The sequence below is a fragment of the Hyla sarda genome, chromosome 10, assembly GCF_029499605.1.
Source record: "Hyla sarda isolate aHylSar1 chromosome 10, aHylSar1.hap1, whole genome shotgun sequence".
Taxonomy (NCBI): Eukaryota; Metazoa; Chordata; class Amphibia; order Anura; family Hylidae; genus Hyla; species Hyla sarda.
The window spans coordinates 102,513,432-102,540,006 of record NC_079198.1 but is presented as its reverse complement, the minus strand read 5'-3'; the positions used below and the strand labels follow the sequence as shown (position 1 = coordinate 102,540,006).

The window sequence follows — 26,575 nt, the reverse complement described above, 5'->3', positions numbered from 1 at the left end:
GCTGTGTGGAAGTGCGTGCGTGAGTGTGTCAGTGTGTGTGATGCAGAGAAGTCAGCATTCCGCCTCTGTAGCTGCTGTGCCTTCAGTTCTGCTTTGCAACGTAGATTGTTACCATACATGAAAATACTGCTTGTCTTCTGCGTGCCTGTGGATGTTACTGAATTATATCCGAGCCAAGGGGAAAGATTGGGATAAGATTGTCACAGAGAATATGCCTCAGAGGATTGCCATGGAAAAGGGATGCTGCCGTTAAGGAATATTAAAGCAAGGAATGTATCCCAAGAAAACTGACGGTATGTTACCAAGGGCCTCTCTGTACAGGTACACGGAGATCACAATTGTTCAGTTACCCCGTAACGAATGGGAAGCCATTTGTTTCCTATACAGACGTTCTATCTTGGCCTCTATAGACCCTGTGGTGGTGAAATGTTATGTTAAGAAGTGCATGGTTTCTCTGTATGCTGCCAAATTGAAGCCTACTTGGATATTCTGCAGTGCTGCATATAAGCAAACACTTGGATGCCTTTACATAACTGGTTAATGGCTAGGTCTCCTTTTGTACTGATGCTGTAAGTTTTTAAAAAAAAATTTTTTATTGGAGAGAGAATGTTAAGACTTCATTATATAATTAGTTGTTTTGGTTGGTTAATTTATCTTTGGGTACTTTTTCACTTGGCTCAACTCATACATAGGATATGAGGGTATAAGTCTTCCAGACATGAATGACTTGTTAAATCAACACACTCCTGTGAATATCATCTGCATGGATCCCTATCTATATGTTACTTATTCTATGGGTATACCATGGCTCATCCTGCAATGAGATACAAATTCTGTTTTAACACTGCTAAAATCATTATATATGAACCTGACTAGTCACATTGGCATTTTTCCTCTATTCATAGCATCCCTGTGTAATATGGATTAGGGCACCCAATTTCTCTGCATGCCAGCACATTGACTTAAGTCTTTTATGTCTAGTACGGATGATGGAATAGCAAGCACCACTCCTAAATCTGATTTTTGCTGATTGCTGAGCCACTGCTTTCCAATAACACAATCAATTCTGCCTTACTAAAGAGGGTGACACTTTGGTGGGGGAGTAAAGGACTATGGTCTTGGACCATTTAACAAGTTCAATCTAGCAGTATAGACTGCAAAAAAGTATTAGCAGGATTGAGGAAACAATAGAATGGGTCAAGGAGAGGGTCCTAATTCATCAGGACCACATTCTTAAAACATCCGTATTGGGTCATATTGTGTCTTTATATTTTCTGTATGTTTCAGTGTTTTTGACTTTGGTATAAGTTGTTGCTAGCTTTTGTATTGGTTTCAGTAAGGCTTTTGCTGTGGGCTCTGTTGTAGACTTTCCTTGGCATTGGTTGTCTATTTGGCTGTTTTGTTTTTCGAGGCATTTTTGTTGCTTACTGTGAGCTGTGCTCCTGTACTAGCCACATAAATCACTGGTTCTAAATAACCACTGAACTTTATCCTCACAAATAGCTATGTCTGATACTTACGTACATGCAATGCTCCTCCAGTGTTATAACGTTTAGTTTGTCTTGTTTTTTGTTTTGCTAACCAATGTAGCAACAGGTTTGGATTATATGTATTGTTCTAATCTTGTAGAAATCCCTTGAATGTTTCGGCTGCAGTTCCAAGGTCACAGACATACCATGATGCAAATGGACAGTGATCTCCCTTACTGTGCGACCTTCTTTTCTAAGGAAGGATGTGGTGTACTCTACCATTCGTCCTTTATAAATAGGGTTTTTAATGTCTCACATTCATACCAATGTTTCATCTCAAAGCTACATGGTGTCTGGACTTTTTAATTGTACTGAAGGTTCATTAGTCTTGTGGGAGACTATGTACTTGCATTTATTTTAAGGAAATGTTCTGTTGGAAATCTGGATACTTCTCAAAGGTACTGGTCTTTTTATATGCTTTGAGTTTATGCTCCTCAAAGCTACACGTTCAGGAGTTATTATTTTCTGAGATGTTCTGGTTTGCATCACAATCATTTGTAATTGTGAGAAGATGTGTACTGTTTTGCGTTTTTATTCTTATTCTTTAAATATAAAATGCTTCTACCCTGCATGTTCTAGTTTGGGTGATTTTTTTGCGTAGTATCTCCAGAAGTTCTTCTGATCAAGAAGGACCACATTACCATTGTATTACAGCACCATACAAATTGAAGTTTTTACATAGTTGCAACACTATCCTGTGCTGGAAGCCTAAAGCTTACCATACACTTTCCATTAATGTTGAATCCAGCCTGACTGCCCAACCAGCCATGGTGTATGAAGACGTCATGTGACTGCAGACAGTAGAAAGAAGGATCGGGCAGTTGCTATTCAAACTGCACAATCTATTTGTTCGCAGGAAGAGAAGTTGTCACCAGAGGAGTCTTGTAGCCACTTTCTCCTCCTTATTCAGTACACATTCACACTAGGCCAAGTTTTATTTTTTTTTTTTTTTTTTTTTTAGACATAGCTGTTAGCAGAATTTTCATCCACACAGCTATCTAAAGTGAATGGGCAGCTTACGTCACGTCTTTTTGTAACTTCTTGTAGACTATAGTAGGAGTGTGACACTCTTATCCTATAGCTTGACTGAGGTGTTCCTTACACAACAAAACAATGACTGGTTGTGCTGTAACTGCAACGGCCTCTCCAGTCACTGTTACTGGAGCATTGATAAATCTGAAATGACAGCTAGAAAAGACAGCAGAGTTGTACAAAGTATTGCAAAGTGTTGTGTGATGTCTACTTGATGTTTACAGAACCACCACACCTTTTAAAACGTTACATGGGTGACTGGTTGGATAAGTAAATATCTATATAAATATTTTTTTCTCTTTACACAATGTCCATTAGCTATATTTTGGTGAGATAATGCCGTCATGGAGGACCTGTCATCGGACATATTTGTCTTAGTAACTACTTACGTTCTTTATAAAATAACAATTCTAAAGCTGCTTTTCTTTGGTTATTTGGAAATTTGTTAATATTCAATTTGTCAAAAGCCTTCCATAGTTTGAAAGTATCCAGTTGGTGCTGGCAGTGTCGGTGTAGGCAACACCCAGTTGACACTTTATCCATGTATTTCTAGGAGAAATCACAGTTAAATAGTGCAATGTAGAGGTCTAAAAGTGACAATAGACATTAGGTAAAGTTGGTTGAACCTGGCAATTGTGGTGGTATCAGCCAATTGTCTTATGAGTATGGGTCTGTGGAGACTCTCCTCCAACGGTTGATGTTAGAGAAAAGGATTGGCCATGTTTTTTTTTCTTTTGTTTGTTTTTGTTCTTTCATTTGGGTTTGTTTTAATTTCAACGCCTAATTCTTATGTAATAAAGGGAGATCATCCGCCACTGTATTCCTTTCTCCCTTTTTTTTGTTAAGTTATTACATATCAAGGATTCTGACCTGATGAGACTTGGGAAGTTTTATATTATACTGTACTTGTGACTATATGCTTCCATGTAAGTATTTGTATTCATACTTTTCCTTTCTTATGCTTTTTAGCCAGTACCCATTTGTCAGAAATGTAGGTGAGAAAATCAGTATGGTGTGATTCTTTTAGGGAGAAATCTGCAGCCAAAGGAGCATAGTACGCTTAACTTTATTTAGCCAAACAAAGACTAATCACCTCACCACCTGAGGATCTGCTGGAGCCGTTTGGACAAAATATGAGAGGAAGTAAAAAAAATCCATAGTCCATAAAAGCTTTATACTTCAGTGCAAATCCATTTGAAACTGGGTGTTATACACTTCTGAAATAAGGCAAGAAGGCTTATAACTAAGGAATAACCCCTGAAATGTGTCAAGATTGTCTTGTTTCAGAAGTGTATACTTCCCTGTTTCTATATGAGTTACAACAAAATATAAAGCTTATAGCTTATTGGAGTGCTGGATTCTTCTTCCTCTTTAATTAATTTAATATTTTAAGTGGCACATTATGTGCAGAATACCAACCTATCACCGTATGGGAAGGAGTAATTCTAAAGAGTTAAATCACTGTTCTATTAGTTATAAAACAATTTTTGCGCACTCATCTATTGATGAATTGCAGACGTATTTAAAATGAAAATAATACAATCTTACACACCAGGAGTTGTAGAACCTCAGTCTGTCAACCTTGGCATTTATGTCTGTTCTTGTTTTTGCAGGAGATATTTTATTTTTTTCCTTTTTAGATAAATGTCATTGCTTGTGTTTTGCAATGTGAGGTGCAAAGAGTGGACGTCTCCTGTCACCCTAAGCTCTTTAGAGTTAGTGTCTCTTCACATTCAATCTCTTCTATATGCCTTTTACACTGGGTTGTCACTATTTACCATAGCTTGCATTACTGTCTGGCTGACTGGCATTATATCCCACTGGGAGATCTGGCACCTAGAGATCTCATTTATATTTAGAATCTGAAAATCTCCATAATGCACATGCAGTCTTGTATGTGGTTATTTTATGTAGTTCAATATATTTATTGTTTAGTTCCGGTGATGGGTCTGTACACATTGTCAATTGTTATGTGTACATGACTGACACCCATTTGTGCTGGTATCGACCTTTCACTGTGTGTTTTGTTTGTTCGTGTTCTTGCTATTCCCCTGCAGATGTTACTGTCTTCATTAATTTGTTCATTGTTGACATTTCATATGTGTTTGACAATGCCTAGGACCATAACCTATTTTATTTAGTGTGTTTTTCTTACATAGTTTTTCTTTTAAATAAAATCCACTTTAATGAGCTTTTACCCACATTATTAGTTATTAAATAATTAATGGAATATTTCTGTGGTTTATAAGAAACCTGTCTGCACCATTTTAACTTTGAAATTGATTTCTTTTTATAGAAAACTATGCCTGGCGGATTAATAGGTTTTCTTTAGCCCTTGGCAAAAAGTTTGCAATCACACTTAGAGAATGGTCATGCAGTTTTAAACCTCAGATCACAGATATGACAGAAATTGCGCTCTAAAACCGAAAAGAACCCACAAAAATTTACTCCGGCGTGTTAACCACAAATTATTATATACCCCTACAAGGAATTTGTTAAAATACCCCTCAAAAATTCAACATATCTAGAAATCATGTAATCAAAAAAGAAGTTGTTCAGCAAATTCTGATACACAACCATTGTATGAAATAAGTATACAGGTGCACGCTGCTGCGGCTGAAATACAAATACAAGCAATAGAATTACAGCAGTACACTGCTAGCACAAAGCTATGTATGAAATCTGACATGTTTAACTTGGCAATTCTGCTATGGCAAAAAATAGAGATTCTTAGCTTACCATTTGGCCAAATAGTGTGTACCAACCCACCACGATAAGGTGACCTCATTTGGGACAGACCCTACATTATAATAGGGTCATAGGCTTGCACTGAGCCTCCAATTTCTGGGCCTGTAAGGTCTAACACATCCCGCACCTAATGAAATGGGTGGGGTGCACTAACCCACATGTGCAATGCAAAAACGGTAGACGTTGGTCAGCACATTCTGATACACAACCATTGTATGAAATAAATATACATGTATACAATGGCACATCCCGCACCATTTCATTAGGCGCGGAATGTCACAGATCTTACATGCCCAGAAATTGGAGGCTCAGTGCTAGCCTAGGAGAGTCATATTCACAATGTAGGGTTTGTCCCAACTGAGGTCACCTTATCTTTGTGGGATAGTACACTCTATTTGGCAAAATGGTAAGCTAAGAACCTCTATTTTTCACCATAGCAGTATTGCTAAGTTAAACATGCCATATTTCATATATAAAATAAAGAAACAAACACAGCTGCACATCCACATTTTGTATATTGATCTACTTACTTCTCAGCATAAATTCAAAAACTAACAGGTTTTTAGTGTACATTTTGATCAAAAAGTACAAGCCCACTCGCCAAGTCAAGGTCACCTAGTCAGAGTGGGTCCCTAACCCAACACTGGCGTAACGCTGCCCGACCAAGGTGGATGTGCAGCCATGTTTCTCTTTGCGTTGTACATTTGTAGTCTCTCTCTCCTTCCATGGCCAGCACTCCACTCCACCCATTCGGCCCAGGCATTTTTAATTAGCAGGAGACTGCATAAGATGGAGCAGCCGTGAGCCAGGGGCTTGGTCGGGCAGCAGTGGGGCTGCCTGGCCACTGGGTCTTTCCCCCTGTGGGCATGGTGTCTCGGAGGCAGTGGTCACCACTGTAATCATGTAATAGAGATATTTTATTGACTACCAAATACTAATAGTTTATAATACGCAAACAATACAGGAGGAGGAAAAACAGGGAAAACTCTTATAAGCAAATAATTAGCCAAGTGGCCTAAAAAAGCCATATGCGCACAAAAGCTGTTTTTATGAAGTGCATTGACAAAGCAAAAGAAACAATCAAAGGAAGAATTGCCAAAGACGAAAAGCAGCAATGGTAGTGCAAAGGATTAGCACAGTCCTATAATCTGTAAAACGAGTATATTTTGCAGCATTCTTTTGCACTGTTCTGAAACAAGCATAGTTGTAAAAGGGGTTATGCCAAAGGGGGTTAACCCAGATATTGTGGGCATGACTATTTGAAGCCCTCTGGTAAAGAGAATGAAGGACACCTTTGCCCCAAGTGAATGGTCCATAGACACTAAATGGAGTAAATCACTAAGCACCAATCACACAGGACAATTGACCTCCAGTGGCCGGACCCCCACCAATCAACCAGTTATTCTCGATCTTCTCTATAGTGAGTTGGTTTAGTGGGGATTTAAGTAATTTTTGAGAATAATGCATCTTGCTACAAAGCCAACAAACAGTCGTCTGGTTCTTAACTTGATTAAGTATATGGTGGGAAAAAAAAAAACTGGTCCATGATAAGGCTCTATCCTGCCAAGCTGATCTGTCACCGCTTTTGGAGAAATTTGAAATGAGCTTGATATAGAATATTTATCATTAGTAAGGTAATTTTAAATAATTTACCTGAATTTGAGGTATGTTTCACAAAGCCAGAATTTCAGACATAATACATTGGCCCTACTTTACTAAGAGTGTAGGATAGGATTTGCTACAGGTTTAATAATCCATTTGTTTTTCTTCATTTATTTACTATTCTTGACATTTTTGTGGGCTTTTTGGCACATACTGGCTTTTTTTGGCGCACGCATGAAAAGCAATAATTCAAAATATATAGTAAATCAGCTCAACAAAGGCTACAGAAGAAATCCCAGCGCACGGAACACCACTGTGCTGGTGCTTAATCCAAATTGAAAAAGGTGTCCAGCGCTAGCAGGAGTGGTATAAAAGCTTCATCATGTTGGGTGTCCTGTAAAATACCAGACACCCGACAGTTCCCATTCAAGTCAATGGAATGAATCAGGAACTGGTCATGTCCTTTTTGCTCCGACCCATCAAAAAATTAAAAAGCCGAATAGACCCTAAATTGATCGGAGCACTACAGCACTGTGAACTTAGATTTAAAGGGGTGCTCCACCCCTAGACATCTTATCTCCTATCAAAAGGACCCCCGCTGGGAACCCCACGATCTCCCTGCTGCCCCTGCTCATTTAGAGTGTCGGGTGCAACGCTCGCTTGTGACATCACGGCCGTGTCCCCTCAATGCAAGTCTACGGGAGGGGGCAAGTCTGCGGGACAGAGCGTGACATCACAAGTGGGGCGTGACCGTGACATTACGAGCCTCCGCCCCGCATCGCCAGTCACCCGGCATAGAGCAAAGTTTGCTCAGTGCACTGGAGATCTGCGGTGCCGCAGCAGAGATCGCGGGAGTCCCCAGCGGTGGGACCCAGCGATCAGACATCTTATCCCCTATGCTTTGGATAGGGGATAAGATGTCTAGGGGCAGAGTACCCCTTTAATTGGAATCTTTTGTCCTGGGTTTACATGATGGAATCTCCTGCTGGAATTCTCGAGGTTGGAGCTAGGTCTGCGTGCACTGCACGGCCATTCCCAAAGATGGCAATGCATTGCTCAAAATTTTCATAATTTTGGCGGATCTGCTCAGAAAGGCACTGCAGTCTATAGAGACGGCAAAGCAGTCTGCGTGGTCCTAATGTTTATGGGTTAAAAGCATCAGAAAATCCTTGAAACAGTTTAATTAAATTCAAATAAGCGATTGCTTTCGAACAAAAAAAATAAAAAACGGTCATGCTGGTTTTGGTAATGCCTAATGCAGACATTCTTTCACAAATAGAGAGCAGCATTACAGGCTATTTAGTGTGTCATGATGTTTATTTCTATAGGGGACACAAGCTTCAGGCTGCTATGGCTCTTGGCCTCCTACCCAGGACCTAGTAGAGGAAAAACAGCATGATGGCTTTACAGTCAGATTGGGTCATCCTGCTCTTTGGATAGTCTTGATCAGAATTTATATCGGACTCCCCAGGTCATTATCCCCAGAAGCAACACATTTAATTAATTAATTTTTTTTTTTTTTGGAAGAGCCAGGCTATATAGGATATGTTTGGGTATTTGAGTGCCTCTTTCTTTGTCCATGGTCATTTACGTGGATACAAAACTTATAACACACAGGTGATTTTTTTTTTATCCCCTGCAAAGAAACTTTCAATGCAGAGTAACTTTAAATGTGTTTGGCTGCAATGTGTGCCCAGTTTGTATTGTATTTTGCAGATAATATGGTGGTTGTTTAAGAACAAGCTGCAATTATTTTTGCTTCAAGCAATGTTTTCTGTTGGATGGCTGCCTAGGTTCATTTTGTGTAAATCCTGTGGTTATCTCTCCAACTGCTGCATGCATTGACCTCGCCGGTTGGTCCTGTTTTCCTTCATGGAAGTAAATGAATGAGATGGCATTCCTTTGGAGAACTGTATTTGGTTTTTGCAGGAAAGGAAAAATAATTTAGAATTGACAGAGTGCAAAGTTTTTCTCTTTCTAGTAGCTTGATGTAGGTGTTAATGCTGGGACATATTTCTCTCTTTCTGAGATATGGATCACCAGCTTTACATCCAGAACTGCAGAGTGCACACTGGTCGGCTCTGTACATTATTAATCATTCTTAAAACTTGTCTTGGAGGAGACTGCTCGATAATAGACCAAACCCAATGAAATTTGCCCTTTTCTTTCTTGATAGGGCTTTCAGGTGTAGCTGTAAGTTCATTGACCTAATAAGAAATATGGTACCTATTTAAATGAATGGTCTTTCAATTTACTGCTGGAGTTTATGATGATGATATAAAATGAAGAGATCTACTTGTGTGAGTCACATCACTTGCGACTTGAGGGGATATGGTCTATGGCCAGTGTGCCATTTAAGAATACTGCTGACATTATTTTTTATTTTTTCCTTAAAATTAATGACTAGTAACCTTTAACCCTGTAGCCTCTTTCATCAAGGAGCTGAAGTTTTGTTTCCATATGAAATTTCAATAATAATTGACTTTAAGTCAAGGGCAAATCTCTTAATCGATTAAGATTTATCTTGAATTCTATTTATTCTATCTGTATGCTTGTAACGTTCAATCAGTTTCCAGTAACCAGGGCTCCAATAACTTGTAGAAACATCTGCACAAAACTGTTAGTTATCTTATTGATAATCCATCCCATACCTATCAAATCTATCAAGCCTTATCAGGGGTGGACTGACAACACTCGGGGCCCCTGGACCAAAAAACGTCAAGGGCCCCCTGCGAGGCTCCACAGCTTGTCAATCTTCTGCCACGTCCCTATTCCACCCAAATCCCACACACAACATTTTTATTTATTTATGTAAGAAACACAATGTAGGTAAATTTCCATGATCAATAATACTGGTATACAAGGGGGAAATATATACCTCCTCACAATAACTGGATTATGCTGCCATACTGTACTGAATAAAACCACTATACACAGACCAGTATGTTATAAAGGATACTATATTAGTGATTATACACAGGACCATATAGCGGTAGATACCAGCTGTACACAGGATTTGTACCATATGAGGGATTACAGTTACATCTTGGGACTCACCATTAAGTCCCTTCTGATCAGTGGCATCCTCCTTCCTTTTCTTCTCCTTTCGGCTAAGACCGCCATGTCGATCTTTTAACATCTGCAGGACAAACATGTCAGACTACATTTGTCCAGTGCCCTCCCCTCCTCTACACAATATGCCAAACTATAGGCCCACAAACTGTAATAATGCCCTCCTTGGTGCCCTGCACAGTAAAAGGGCAGGTAGAAAGGTAGCCAGGTAACTAGGTAGGTAGATCAGAAGGCCAGAAATGTAGGTAGGAGACTAGCCAGGTAGGTAGATAGGCCAGCTATGTAGTTGGGCAGCCATGTATGTAGGGAACTAGTAAGGCATTCAGGTATAAAGTTAGGTAGCCAGGAAGTTAGTCAAGTAGGTAGCCTGTATCCAGCGTCTAGTTTCGCAAGAGGCATAAAGTATGTTGTGTTAGCGGACAGAAAATAAGATGTTGCTTATGGAAGTTACAGGTAGGGAATTCCCCCAGGTAGGTAGTTTCCCTAGGTGGTAGTAGCTCCTAGTAGGTCATGCCCTCAAGTAGTTAATGTCCCCCAGGTAGGTAGTCATCTCCCTGTAGGTAAATTCCCCAGATAGCTGCCCCCTGTATGAAAACCCCCTATGTATGTAGTAGGTAACCCTCCTATTAATTTGGTAGTTTGTCCCCATATTAGCTAGGCAGTAACATAGTAGTCCCCCACATTAGGAGTAGGCAGCAAACAATCTTATTTTTCCACAATTGTGAAAGTGTCAATATTTTTGTTCATCCCATTTTTGAAGTTTGGTGTAACATTATGTCCAATTAGCTTTTTTTTTTTTTTCCCTCCCTTTCTTTGGTTTAGTTCCAATACACACAAAGGGAATACATTGTTACTGCAATCCTGTTCTGTGAGAAATACTTAATTTTCTAGAAAAATTTCAGGGGTGCCAACATTTACGACCATGACAGCAGAGCTTCCCCACAGCAAGTATAGGCAGCAGACCTCCCCACAGCAGGTATAGGAAGCAGAGTTCCCCCCCCCCCTTTTTCCCCATAGGAATAGGCAACAGAGTGAACCCCCTTCCCTGTAGGTATAGGTGGCAGAATTAACCCCTCCCTTCCCTGTAGGTATAGGTAGCAGCGTTAACCTCCCTTCCCTGTAGATAGCAGCGTTAACCCCCCCTTCCCTGTAGGTGTAGGAAGCAGAGTTAACCCCCTCCCTGCAGGTATAGGCAGCAGAGTTTACCCCCCTTTCCACGTAGGTATAGGCAGCAGGTTCCCCCCCCCTCCCCTTCACATAGATATAGGCAGCAGAGTTCCCCTCCCTTTCCCGTAGGTATAGGCAGCAGAGATAACCCCCTTTCCCTGTAGTTATAGGTTGCAGAGTTAACCCCTCCCCCCTTCCCTATAGGTATAGGCAGCAGAGTTAAAGGGGTATTCCAGGCAAAAACATCTTATCCCCTATCGAAAGGATAGGGGATAAAATGTCTGATTGCGGGGGGCCCGCTGGTTTCCCGGCGCCTGGCGGCTTCCAAAACTGCAGACACAGCTACGCATAGAATGTGGGCTGCTGCAGGGAGATTGCAGGGGGTCGCAGCGGCGGGCCCCCTGTGATCAGACATCTTATCCCCTATCCTTTCGATAGGGGATAAGATGTTTTTGCCTGGAATACCCATTTAACCTCCCCCTTTCCTGTAGGGATAGGCAGCAGAGTTAACTCCCCCTTCCCTTAAGATATAGGAAGCAGAGTTACCCCCCCCCCCTTCCCCATAGGTATAAGCAGCAGAATTAACCTTTCCCCATAGGTATAGGCAGCAGTTAACCCCCCACCCTTTTCCCGTCGGTATAGGCAGAAGAGTTAACCCACCTTCCCTGTAGGTATAGTCCACACCGCCTTCTTCCGCTTAAAAAAACAGTAAAAATGATGCTTACCTGATGTCCTACGCAGTGATCTCCTCAGCAGCAGGGGCCCGTGTCTTGTATCCTCCACAGTGCAGGTGCTGATGAGTGACGTCATCGGCGCCTGCACTGCGTGCTGCGTGAGGGGCAGAGGTCACATATCCTCTCTGTGTAGGCTGCAGATGCGGCTCACACAGGGAATGTCTTCTGCTGTGAATGTACCTCATATACAGCAGAAGGCAGCGCTGTCTGCCTTGGGATCCAGAACGAGTGCCTCGGATCTTCAGTAGCGGCAGCAGGCCCTTTACCTGGCCGGGCCCTCGGACCACGACTGGTCAGTCAGTCCGCCCCTGAACCTTACCATTTTTATTGTTGAAGAGAAGTTCTGCTCTTGGCTCCTTAGATATTAGGGCGAAAGGTATCAGATATCAGGGGTGTGGAAATAAAAAAATAAAAAAAATAATAAAAAACTACTTGTCCAAGGGACTAAAGCGGACCACAATCTACTTGTCCCTCAAGAAAATCCACTTGTCCTGGTAGATAAAATCATTTCAACCAAAATAGTATGTAAATAGGTCTTTATTAGTTTCTGCACTTTAGTTTTTTCTTCCTCGTCCTATAACAGCCATAACTCTTATTTTTCCATCTACAGACTCATGAGGCTTGTTTTTTGCGGGGCCAAATGACACCTTTTAATTTTTCTATAACTTGTGCTCTGAAACAAAAAAAATAATTTGTGAGGTGAAATAGAAAAAAAATGCAAATTTGGGGGTTTTCTTTTTTTTCGCCATTCACCTTGTGGTCAAACTTATACTGATACTTTTGGTCGGCCTGATTATACCAATACCAAATTTGTTTAGTTTCCGTCATGTTTTATTATTATTATTTTTATTATTATTATTTTTAACTTTTTAATAAAATAAAATCCCTGACCCCTATAATTTTATTTTTCCGTATACTGGGCAATATGAGGGCTCATTTTTGGGGCCATAATATGCTGTTTGTATCGGTACCATTTTGGTATTGATATGACTTTTTGAACACTTTTTTACTTAATTTTTTCAGGGATATGAGGTTATAAACACAAAAAATGCAATTCTGTGATTTTTTTAATATTTTTTTTAGGAGGAATCCTTTACATTCCTCATACAGATCAATGCAGTTTTATTGAACTCCATTGATCTGTTTTCGTTTGGTTGAGCCTGCTCAAGGCAGGCTCAATCAAATGCAGATCTATGGGAGCAGCCATGAATGCAGAGGGTAAGCCCTCCGGCTACCTCCACAGGGGATCGCCCCGCGCGTTCGCGCTGCAGGAGGGGCGATACACCCTGCTAGACCACCAGGATTGGTTAAAAGATCCCTTTTAGACACCGCTGACAACTTTGACAGCGGTGATCTAAAGGGTTAATTGCCTGCCGCAGCGATCACCGCATGCCGGGCTATTAGCGGCGGCCCCCGGCTACTGAAATGCGCCAGGGGCCGCCGAGTATGGAGCGCTGGTGTGAGATGCAGACTTGCATCCCATGCAAGTCTGCATCCGCTCCTGCACCTCACTCCGCATTAAAAAATAAAAATAAAATAGGGGGAAGTCGGTCCGGCCCTGCTTGCCCGAAACATGGCTAAATCTATGAAAAATTCACCTGGCCAGCACCCGGAACTACATGTCCCGGGCGATAGGATTTTGACATCCCTGGATATCAGTCACTAGTACAAAGAGGTACTGTGCCCTGAGTAGCTCTGCAACCCTTTTTCCTTAGGGTATTTATAGGGTGCTTTCACATTGGGTAAATCTCGCTGAATCTCAGCTCGTGGAATTCAGCGAGCAGAGATGCGGTCTGGCAGCCGCTACCGAAAAACTCTGGCTGTAGAACCCCACAGCACTGCGCCGTCACCATTGACTGCTATGCAGTGCTTGTGGAATTCCACACAAAGAATGAATATGTTCATTCTCTGTGTGGAACAATTTTGCTCAGTGTGGACAGGTCTCACAGAAGACCCATTCACACTTGTGTTAAAGTTCAACGCTTGTAATTCCGCTAGTGCATACTGTTATGATGGACTCCTATAGCACAGAATTGATCAGTTTGATCAGTGCTCTGTTTCGGCAGGCTTGAGAAACCGAATGAATATCGAATGGCACAGAGGCAGGTAGGAACCCTCCAGCCGTCATGTCAGCTGATCAGGACCCCGTGTTTGCACTGCGGTGGTCCCAATCAGCTGTAGTAAAGACAGGCACATGTAGTTTACTAGCTTTAGGTCCCACAATAGACTTTGATTGGGGAATCTAAAAGGTTAATAACTTTACATACTCCAGCAGTCTTTTAGCTGCAGGCCCTGACTTACTCTACCAGCTGCAGGCAGGCCGGTACCTGGAGCATGATCACGTTAGAATTGGTCACAACCACCCCCAGACAAAGGATCAACCACATCCGCCCAGCAAAAAAGGCCTCTAGACCCCAACTCCCGCACCATAACAGAGGTCTGGCCAAGGGGAAAGCTAGGATGATAAAGGAAAGATCAAAGAGGGGAAGAGGAAGACAGCAGTTTAAATTTAACAGAACAGTCACCCCACACACATTTATAGAATGCTTTTCTTTTATTTTTTTATGTGGAAAGGTGGTATGGGTAATACAAACACTATGGATATGCTGTTGCATATAGATTCACTTTGTCTCCTCTTTTGAAGTTAAGATATTAAACAATGTCTCTTTATATGAATATATTCTTCCTGGCAGTGAATTTGACACAATTAAGTAAGTACAAGGGTGTTGTGGGAAAAACCTGTATTTGTTTTATGATCTATCATGTGTCATATTTTTGTATTACTGCAGTTACTATTTTTCTTGTGTCTATTTCTGTCCCAAGTTGCTACTTTTGTATTGATTGAACAATAATGAATGAGCAGTAGTCTAATCTGAATTTATGTATTTCAGCAGAATCCTATGGATCTCACTGGAAAGTAGCATTCGGGTGTGTCAGGTTCAGCTAGTGGCCATAATGTGGTTAATATAGCTCTGGATTGTCTTCTTTTACAAAGGGAAGCTGCACTGTTAATGTGAACAGAGCCTAAGTCTTCCTTTTGCATAGTTTTTTTTTTCTTTTGTGGCTTTTTATTTAAGGGACTTTTGTCAGCTCTACATCATGCTTTAGAGTTCAGTTGTCAATCAAGTGGTGCCAAGCTATAGCATGCATGCATCCCTGTTGTGCTTTCAGTACTGAGCCCTGTACATCAATCAGTTATGACAGGGAGGGAGGAGGTGTGCCTGCTGTACACTTTTAAATAGAATTTAAAAAGCCATATACAGCTTAATTTCAATGCAACCTGGGCCACAAATTTAAAAACATACCTTACCTGTGCCACCCCTTTTTAGGGTAGGGTCACAAGAAGCTCATCTGTAGCATATTTAACGCTGCGGTAAATTCGCCGGGAAGCAGGAAATGCTCTGCAGATTTGGCTATGAGCAGACACAGGGCTACCCTATCGCAGCCCTGTGTATGCGCAGTAGGGTTTGGAGGTGGGATGAGTGTATCAGTCATGTAGGCATGCGAAGCCTGCTTCCAAACCTTACTACACACAGCCTATAGAAACCCCAAGGAGCAAAAAGCTAGGTTGGGCACTGCTGCCTATTCAATCACAGCGCTAGTGTGAACTGCAGTCTTTACCTGGAACCACAGGTGAGGCTTGTTCAGTGCCTAATCCCACGGAAAAAACAGCCACCGGATAATCTTTAAAGAAGAGTTTAGGAGGCACTTGATTAAGTGTAAGATTAAGTGCATGATTAACCGGAAGAAATTTTGGCTTTACTACAAATGCCTCTAAAATTCTTCTTTAAAGACTTACTTCACACAGGGCTGCAGTGGTGAAGCCCTGTGTGTCTGATCGCAGCAAAATTTGTAGTGTATTTCCTGCTGCCTGATTATCTGCAGTGTGAAATGTGCTGCAAATGCACTATTTGTGACACTACCCTTAAGGACACATGACGTACTGGAACGTCATGTGTCCACTCCCGATCTATAACGCGGGGCCACGGCGTGGCCCCGCGTCATAGCGGTTCGGGCCCGGCCTCTAACAACGGCCGGGACCCGTGGCTAATAGCGCGCGGCATTGATCGCTGTGCCGCGCGCTATTAACCCTTTAGACGCGGCGTTCAAAGTTGAACGCCGCGTCTAAAGTGAAACCGAAAGCATGCCGGCTAGCTCAGTGGGCTGTTCGGGATAGCCGCGGTGAAATCGCGGCATCCCGAACAGCTGACAGGACAGCGGGAGGGCCCCTACCTGCCTCCTCGCTGTCCGATCGCCGAATGACTGCTCAGTGCCTGAGATCCAGGCATGAGCAGTCATGCGGCAGAATCATCGATCACTGGTTTCTTATGAGAAACCAGTGATCAATGTAAAAGATCAGTGTGTGCAGTGTTATAGGTCCCTATGGGACCTATAACACTGCAAAAAAAAAGTGCAAAAAAAAAGTGAATAAACATCATTTAACCCCTTCCCTATTAAAAGTTTGAATCACCCCCCTTTTCCCATAAAAGAAAAAACACAGTGTAAATAAAAATAAAAATAAACATAAATGGTATCGCCGCGTGCGGAAATGTCCGAATTATAAAAATATATCGTTAATTAAACCGCACGATCAATGGCGTGCGCGCAAAAAAATTCCAAAGTCCAAAATAGTGCATTTTTGGTCACTTTCTATATCATGAAAAAATGAATAAAAAGCGATCAATAAGTCCTATCAATGCAAAAATGATACCGTTAAAAACTTCAGATCACGGCGCAAAAAATGAGCCCTCATACCGCCCCATACACGGAAAAATAAAAAAGTTATAGGGGTCAGAAGATGACAATTTTAAACGTATAAATTTTTCTGCATGAAGTTATGATTTTTTCCAGAAGTGCGACAAATTCAAACCTGTATAAGTAGGGTATCATTTTAATCGTATGGACCTACAGAATAAAGATAAGGTGTCATTTTTACCGAAAAATGTACTACGTAGAAACGGAAGCCCCCAAAAGTTACAAAATGGCGTTTTTTTTTTCAATTTTGTCTCACAATGATTTTTTTTCCCGTTTCACCGTAGATTTTTGGGCACAATGACTGACGTCATTACAAAGTAGAATTGGTGGTGCAAAAAATAAGCCATCATATGGATTTTTAGGTGCAAAATTGAAAGAGTTATGATTTTTTAAAGGCAAGGAGCAAAAAACGAAAATGCAAAAACGGAAAAACCCCCGGTCCTTAAGGGGTTAAGGTGATTTTTTAAGGCAAAAAAGGCGCAGCCTAAGGGTAGGGCTACACTGCAACTTATTGTAGCCCTAGAAGTTTGAGTGACAGCTGCAGTCCAGCGGATTGCATACAGTGTCCTGTTTCGCTCACCGACACTTAAGTTTAGGGTTGTGTAACTGCTAGGAATTGTAGGTTTGGTAGTGTACTGCTTCGGCTGTAGCTCAATTGTTAAAGGGGTACTCCGGTGGAAAACTTTATTTTTTTTCTTCTTATGAACTAGTGGCAGAAAATTAAACAGATTTGTAAATTACTTCTATTTAAAAATCTTAATCCTTCCTGTACTTATTAGCAGCTGTATGCTACAGAGGAAATTCTTTTCTTTTTGATTTTTTTTTGTCTTGTCTACAGTGCTCTCTGCTGACACCTCTGTCTATGTCAGGAACTGTTCAGAGTAGTATAGGTTTGCTAAGGGTTTTTTCTCCTGCTCTTGACAGTTCCTGATACGGGAATCAGGTTTCAGCAGAGACCACTGTAAACAAGGCAAAAAAGAAATTCAAAAGGAAAATAATTTCCTCTCTGTAGCATACGGCTAATTTTCCTGGAAAGATAAATATTTTATTATTATAAGTAATTTACAAATCTGTTTAACTTTAAAGGGGTACTCCAGTGTTTTCCACCAGAGTACCCCTTTAAATCAATCATGTAGCAGTACAAAAAGTCATAAATGTAGTTTTCAATAGAACTCTGTAGTAAAAAAAAGCCTTTTATTTTTTTTTATTTTTTTTTTGTCATCTTTCAATCTGTGGCCTAAATATCGAGATGTATAAATAATCATTTAGCAGATAATATAATGATCATCTAGTAGTAGAAATCTTTTAAAGTACATTTTTGCAGTTGACATTGTGTATGTGAGATGTCTTCTATGTTTTTCTCAAACACTTGATGTCTTTGTAGTGGTCACTGATCCGAGCACAAACTGTACGACTGCATCTAATCGTTATATGGGAATAAAGCCTTGGGAGATGCATTGTCCTAACGCAGCCCCTTTGCCTTGTGAAGACATTTATTGAAGCATTCACTGTATGTCATTCCTAAAGTAAGGCCAGCTTCACACCACGATTTGACCTTCCGATGCCTAGATACAATTTCGGAAGCTCAAATCGCCTGAAATCGTATCTGTGCAGGGACAGGTACTGACAGATACGGAGCCGCCATTAACTATTATGGGGCTGCGGACCCGATTGTAGTCTGCTAGTGACTAAGATCTGGTCATTTTCTCAGCATGTCAGATTTTTGACACAGACTGAAAATCGTGGCTTGTAAAATTCGAAAAAGAATTGTCAACAAATATGTTTGTTCAATCATACAGCTGCTATGATAGATCAAAAATACTTTTTTTTTTTTAGCCTGTCAAGTGTGAGTGTTAGATTGTATTGGTGTTTCCCAATCAGTGTGCCTCCAGCTGTTGCAAAACTACAACTTCCAGCATGCCCGGACAACTAAAGGCATGCTGGGAGTTGTAGTTTTGCAACAGTTGAAGACACACTCATTGATCAGGTCTAAGTATTCTACTTTAATGTGTAAATATTGTAAATATTACAATGACTAGTTATGTGTTTTGTCATATATTATAATTATTTATGTATAATTATGTATTATTATTATGTATAATTATTTATTAATTAATTATGTATTATTATTTATTATAAAAAAAATTATTTCACTACTTTTATTTATCAATCATCCCACCCATCAAATAATAAAGCATACAGAACTATATTATGACATTCAGTGACATCAAAGAGCTATAGGGAAACCTCTGTAGGCTTCTAATTTCATATGCGGAATACAGTGTGGTTGTGGTGTTGTTGTTGTTTTTTATGTAATCAGTAGCAGATCTCCCTAATATGGTCCTGTATGACAGCGCCATACAACAGCACGTTGAGTGTTTTACGTCTTCCTATCACGGAGCCACAGGGGTTCTGCATCTACAGGATGCTTTAGGCCCGCTATTAGGTCAGTAAACAGCACCTGCCGCCTTCAAAGCCCTGGTATCTCGCTGTTTATTAGCTTTACCATTTTCATTGCGAGCTGATTATTTTTAGGCCCGAGAGACCTGTCCTGTCCTCTTCAGCAGTTGAAATTACCACATTACATACATTGATGGTAACCTCAGGATAAAATAGCTGCATTTCCTGATTTATCTTATAATTGTCAAAGAACGAGGTTGAATTTTTATTTTATTATTTTTGTTATTAAACATGGCAATGCTGCTGCATTTATACTAAATATGTCAATGTATACTTTTATATTTTCGCCCTTTAGAGACATATTAGTTCTTTTCAGCGGGGACAGCCTTCGATATTAGGAAATGGTAGATGCTTGGTTGGCTGATTTTAGATGATAGCAGTCATTGCAGCGTTGAGTGCGGTTATTAAAGACTGACAGGCGGTGCTTTTTTTTTTTTTTAATCCAATTTTAGTATGTAAAAAGAAATAGGGCCATACGCACAACTGCGGTGTAATTTTGTATCCTGGAGCGGCGCTCTAAAAGCTTGCAAAGGGAACAAAGCTGTTTCTGGATGTCATGACAAGCATAATAGGAAGAGAAGATCTGATTACTGGGGCTCTGGTAAAGGTGCATTAGGGAGACTGTCGAGTAATGGATTACGAATGCTGCATTGCTTTAAATTATTTTTGCCTCCAGCTGGAAAATACGCGCAGTGAACTATTTGCAGGCGCCACGTTCGGAGGGCAGCGTTAACAGTGTTTTGTCACGGTTCGGAAGAAAAACTTGTAAATCTTCTACTGACTTATGGTTTTGTTTCATTATGCTGTTTATAAATGTACTGATTCAGTGAACCTAGACCAGTGTTTCCAAACCAGTGTGCCTCCAGCTGTTGTAAAACTACAACTCTCAGCATGCCCGGACAGCCTTTGGCTGTCCGGGCATGCTGAGATTTGTAGTTTTGCTACAGCTGAAGACACACTGGTTGGGAAACGCTGAATAGGACGAAGGACTATCAGAACCTAACTCCTAAAGACTGCATTCACCCTGGATTATAGGCATCAAACTGTGTGAATTATGTACACAAAAAAAAAATAGTTTAAAATCTGCAGTGTGCAGATTTTGGTGTGGATCTGCAGCTAAATCCACAGCACTGCAGATTTATTGCGGACTACTGAGGTGAATAGGGAAAATGTGCAATAAATATGTACTTTTTTGCATAATAAATTAACATGCTGCATTTCTCACTTGCTTAGCTTTTGTAACACGCTGCAGATTTTATGCATATAATTCTATAATGGAAAGTTCGCAGTGTGTCCACCCCACTAAGGCTATGTTTACACAGTGGAATATGTGCGAAATGTCCATCTGGAAAACACCGGAAGACATTCTGCACATTTGCTTGTATTGGCTTCCCTAGGACTGCTCGGAAATACGCCTTTTCTATAGACGACAATGCATTTCCAAACGGAATCCGCACAAACATTGAACCAGTTGTGTTTCTGCTGAAAAAGGAATCAGGATTTCCGCAGCAGATGGTTATGCCGCGGTGTGCACAGTGCAGCAGAATTCCTTTGAAATCAATGGGACTCTGCTGCAGAGCAATTTCCAAGCGGAATATTTCTGTGGAATTCTGCTCCTAATTCCACTCTTAACATAGTCTAATTGTTGGACTCCAAAATGCCAAATGAAGTCCACAGGCCCCTAAACACTGGCTGGTTGCTATGGGCATCTGCTCCATTTTACCTTTACGCCAGTTTTGATAAATTTTCTCCATATTTCAGTTGTCGTTTTTATTTATAATTTTTTTTTCTTAAAGCAGAACTATCCAAAATTCTATAAAAATACAGTAAAACAAATTCAGCCTAAAATCTTTGTCTTCATAAAACACCTTATTTATTGTTTATAGGTCACATAATTTTTACCTAATGGCAATTTTTTTTCCCAATTTTTTGTTCTTTTGAATAGGAAACACATGAAAAATGCTGCCTCAACCCACTTATGAGTGTAATCTGTTCACCTGACTGAACTCTAGTCTATTAGCTTGCAGTGTATTAGCCCGGGTGCAGTGATAAATTCTACACCCTCTCTGCACATCCAAAGAATTTATAGAAAATGTAGGCCGCATTAGGAAATAATTTAGATGATAAAATTGCAACTAGTATGGCTGCAAACTCATGCATGCCACAGCAGCTAAAACAGATAAGCACAAGGCATAAACAGGAGCATCTGCATTATTCTCTAATAGCCTATTCTGTACTATATATTTTCTTTGCTCAGTGTTTTTCGGGGTCACATATATCTATGGACTACCTCTGTGTTTGCCCAATTGCAGTCCCAAGAGTGGAGTGTAGGTTTTGTTTTCTTCCCAGAAAATTCACATGATTTTCAGAGTGGTTTTCAGAAAAGACGAGGATGAAATGTAGGGAACACGCCCCTTTTCCCGAAAAATACGCCCATTTTGTAGTGTGTATTTTTTTTTTCATTCTGAGTGTTTCAGATTCTGTCTGTTTTTTTTCTGTCTGTCCGTACAACAGAATTTAGGCGCACAACCTTACAAAAAGTCAGGATGCTGTTAGTAAATCAGGGCCAATATTTATACAGGGAACCACAAAATTGTCAGACAAATGAATTAATCAGATCACTGTTACCAAGGGTCAAAATGCCTTAGTAATACACTTTCAAAACCAGGCAGAGTGACTGCTCCTGAAACAGCTGGCTGCGCTACTCTAACCAGCCGCACTTCCCTGTCCAGGTGCCGGCAACAAGGTGCCGATAGCGATACATGTCTGTTACATGCTAGAAGGCCTAATTCCCCACTGCTAAGCACAGACTGTCTTATGATTAGAGGGATCAGGCTTATCATGAACAGTGTATCTAAACAAAGTAGTAGAAATAGCTAAATATTTGAAGCCACATAAATAGTAAAAATATACATAAAATAAGTACATTTGTGGCCTGTGATTTCATATAGAAGTTGAACGTCATTGAACTTATCAGACACTAATCCCCTATCCACAGGATAAGTGTCCGATAGTGAAGAGGTCTTACTGACTGTGCACCCCGGGATATTCGGTCACAGCCGGTCTAACTTACCATCCTCTGTGCACTTGGGCCCCTACCTTCCTGGACAAGGCAAGTGAATGCCCGCCCTGCCAATCACCTGTCTCAGCGATATCGTGCTTGGCAGGATTTGTGTGATCCCTAGGTTGAGACAAATTTACAGGTATCTTGCTGTTGAGGGAACTCTCTAAGAAAATGTTTTTGATATACATTGGCTTTATATACTGGGAAAATCTCTTTTTACACTGCTCAAAAAAATTATTGGGACAAGTAAACAACACAATGTAACTCCAAGCCAATCACACTGTCCAATCAGGAAGCAACACTGATTGACAATCAATTTCACATGCTGTTGTGCAAATGGAATAGACAACAGGTGGAAATTATAAGCAATTATCAAGACACCCCCAATAGAGTGGTTCTGCAGGTGGTCACCACAGACCACTTCTCAGTTCCTGTGCTTCCTGGCTGATGTTTTGGTCACGGAGTCTACAACCCACACAAGTGGCTCAGGTAGTGCAGCTTATCCAGGATGGCACATCATTGCGAGCTGTGGCAAGGTTTGCTGTGTCTGTCAGCGTAGTGTCCAGAGCATGGAGGCGCTACCAGGAGACAGGAGCTATGGGGGAGGCCGTAGGAGGGCAACAACCCAGCAGCAGTACCGCCACCTCCGCCTTTGTGCAAGGAGGAGCAGGAGGAGCACTGCCAGAGCCCTACAAAATGACCTCCAGCAGGCCACAAATGTGCATGTTTCCACTCAAACAGTCAGAAACAGACTCCATGAGGGTGGTATGGTGGCCCGACATCCACAGGTGGGGGTTGTGCTTACAGCCAAACACTGTGCAGGACGTTTGGCAATTGCCAGAGAACACCAAGATTGGCAAATTCGCCACTGGAGCCCTTCACAGATGAAAGCAGGTTCACACTGAGCACATGTGACAGACATGACAGAGTCTGGAGATGACGTGGAGAACGTTCTGCTGCCTGCAACATCCTCCATCATGACCGGTTTAGCGGTGGGTCAGTAATGGTGTGGGGTGGCATTTCTTTGGTGGGCCGCACAGCCCTCCATGTGCTTGCCAGAGGTAGCCTGACTGCCATTAGGTACTGAGATGAGATCCTCAAACCCCTTGTGAGACCATATGCTGGTGCGGTTCACGCTGGGTTCCTCCTAATGCAAGACAATGCTAGACCTCATGTGGCTGGAGTGTGTCAGCAGTTCCTGCAAGAGGAAGACATTGATGCTATGGACTGGCCCACCCGTTCCCCAGACCTGAATCCATTTGAGCACATCTGGGACATGTCTCGCTCCATCCACCAATGCCACGTTGCACCACAGACTGTCCAGGAGTTGCCGGATGCTTTAGTCCAGGTCTGGGAGGACATCCCTCAGGAGACCATCCTCCACCTCATCAGGAACATGCCCAGGCATTGTAGGGAGGTCATATGGGTACGTGGAGGCCACACACAACTGAGCCTCTTTTTGACTTGTTTTAAGGACATTACATCAAAGTTGGATCAGCCTGTAGTGTGGTTTTCCACTTTGATTTTAAGTGTGACTCCATATCCAGACCTCCATGGGTTGATAAATTTGATCTCCATTTATAATTTTTGTGTGATTTTGTTGTCAGCACATTCAACTATGTAAAGACGAAAGTATTTCATACGATTAATTCATTCAGATCTAGGATGTGTTATCTTTAGTGATACAAAGCTTATTATGCTTTTTCATATTGTAAAGAAAAGGAAATGCCCAAAAATACATCCTTAGCTCATAAGTCATGGATACATTTGGTTTAGGCTGGGTTCACATTACATTTTAAGCAATACGGGACCATATACGGCTGGGAGGAGCAAAAACCGTGCGCTACCGTATCACAGCCAAATCCGGCCCGTATGTAACGCATTTCAATGAGACGCCGGTCGGCTCATTTTTGCTCAGTATGCGACTTTCCCTCCGGACCTAAAACCGTGGTGTACCGCGGTTTTAGGTCCAGTGAGAAAATCGCATCGGAGTCGGTTCACTTCGGTTGGCTCATTGAAATGTGCTTTCACTCGCACCCCCCCCCCCCCCCCCAGCCGTATACGGTCCCATATTGCTTAAAACTTAATGTGATTTCAGCCTGATACATCTGGAGCATAGACTTACCAGAGCTTTTTGTTATTCTCCTTCCTAGTGGTTACATTCCTACCATATTCACAGCAAATTTCTAGGAACAGCTCATGTTACCATTTGCCAAACATTGCTTTATACACAATAGTATAATAATTCATATGTAGAAAGAGTGAAAAGTATTAGCCATAGTTATCTTTTTTTCTGTTTATGTGCTCCTTCACCAGCATTACAATTTATTAGTAAGGATATGTGTATTTATTCCGTCCATTGATCATGTGTCTGGAATATAACTCTCTAGTTGTAATTTACGATTATGACCTGTTATCGTATTACATTCTCTATTTCACTGACATCTTTCTAAAATAAACCTACTCGGCTTATTTTTTTTCTTTCTTATGAATCATATTATTTAGAGCACGTTTCTTAAGAAGATAGAAACCAGTTTCCCTGGTGATAGTCCGGTTTCATTTAATCTGATCTTTCTATTAGATTAAACAACTGATGATATCGCTGCTTCTGTCTTTGGCATTAAATAGTGTAATTTCTGTATATGGGAGAACATCTGTACCCAAGAAAATAGAAGGCTGCAGTGGAGATTGGCTACCTTCAGATGATATACATCAGGTCTGGTTTCTACAATCACTTTACACCAAGATTTACACAGCATACATGGTAATATTTTTTATTTTATTTAGCATTACACCATCTTGGCAGAGTATTGCTGGACCACTGGACTCCTCTGCAGTGAACTCTCTTGTGGATATGCATTTGGTGATGTAAACAATTAAGCCACTATTTCTAAAGCCTAATCTTTATTACAGGTGACTCTGTATACAGTCTGCGTTCTGTCATGTGATTATGGCTTCATGCAACCATCACCCATAGACTTACATGAGGCCCTACTGTACCTTATTTGCCTCTGTCATTAATCAAATCTGATGCCATATTATGAAGGTATTATCCCCTAGAAGCATTTCTTTCCTAGAGATTCCATATGGCTCTATACAGCAGACTGCATAAGACATTATTTGAACAGCTGGGGCATAACTATGGGGTAGTAAGTTGGGCCCAGCATCTTCAAGCTACACCTCTGGACACTAACTGGGTACTCTAACACGGCTTGGTAATCTGCTAGGGCAGCAAACTGAATTTTTGCAATGTGAAGAGAAGCCTAGCTATCACTCTATTAGTATTACAGTATCATTGTAGAGTAAGGAGTTTAAAAATGGACCGATCCACAAATTTAGGGCAAGTAATGATTGATGCTGTGATTAGTACACTTGATTAATGCTCAGTGTAATTTATTAATGCATGGAAATAGTTATAGTTTGTTTCATTGTGTTTTCTTGTCATTTCTAAATTGTGGTTTTGCCCAAGGATGTTGTGTTGACCTGATATGACAAGCATTGCTTATATTTTATTGTTTTTACAATCAGAATGCTCATTGGAAAAAGGGCACACAAGAATAGATATTTTAGTGTTTATTTTGCAACGTTCGCTAGATAGCTCTTAATGTAGTACATGACACCTCGATATGGCTGTTGTACCCATCTCACTAGAAAGCTGCTTTGCTGTTTTAATGGATTATCAGGGATTTTTTTTATTTATAATGCCACTCAAAATCCAGAGTCATGTCCTGTTCCCATTTTGCTTGTATTTTGATCTCTGTCCTGATCTGCTGCACTGAGAGTGTGCCACATGACCCTATCAATCCCAGTGTAGATTATCTGCTGTGTATTTGGTACGTGAGCTATTCTGGTTGGATTCTGTCCCAATGGTTGGGCTGTTGTACCTGACACTATGTGCATAGGCATACTCTAGGGCTGTTTCTGAACTGCACATGAGCAGGTGGCTGGTAAAGACGACTGCACAGGTGATACATGGCAGTATGAGAAATGCAGTCAAAGGCTCTGGCATGACCCTGGGCCAGTAGCATCTACCAGGAGTCTGTCTGTGTCTGTCTGTCTCTCTCTCTCTCACACTCACTCACTCTCACTCTCATAATGTGGCACATATTTCCACTTAAGTTATACATTGGCAATTCCCTCCTAAAATGTACTTCCAACCTGAAATCAATATTGAGGAGTGAACAGAGCCTATGGTGACCTTCTAGAAAATGGTTTGTGTTAAGAAATCATGTTCTTTGAGGAACTCTCATATTCACAGTGGGCCTGTGTAACTTATATTGAACCATCTTCACAAATATTTCTTTATTTCAGGTTATGTTTGTGCAGATTCATGTCTTCCTAATGACTGGATGTAATGAAAACATATCCAGGGTGCACTGCAGAGTTCTTTCGTCTTTCAGTTTAGTAAATTA

General features: G+C 41.1%; 1 protein-coding gene across 4 annotated transcripts in view; it reads left to right on the top strand.

Annotated features, from left to right (window-relative positions):
* Positions 1–26,575, top strand: part of PRKCZ (protein kinase C zeta) — a 283,121-nt gene that overhangs the window by 119,718 nt on the left and 136,828 nt on the right. Inside the window, exon 1 of one of the 4 annotated variants that reach the window (XM_056543984.1) lies at positions 84–293. The exons of 2 other annotated variants lie outside the window; for them this stretch is intronic. In XM_056543984.1, the coding sequence (XP_056399959.1) occupies positions 272–293 (22 nt within the window). In that variant the 5' untranslated portion in view covers positions 84–271. Of the gene's footprint in view, positions 1–83; positions 294–1,787; positions 1,928–26,575 lie in introns of those variants that run through there. One more of the 4 variants, XM_056543986.1, reaches the window with a different exon arrangement.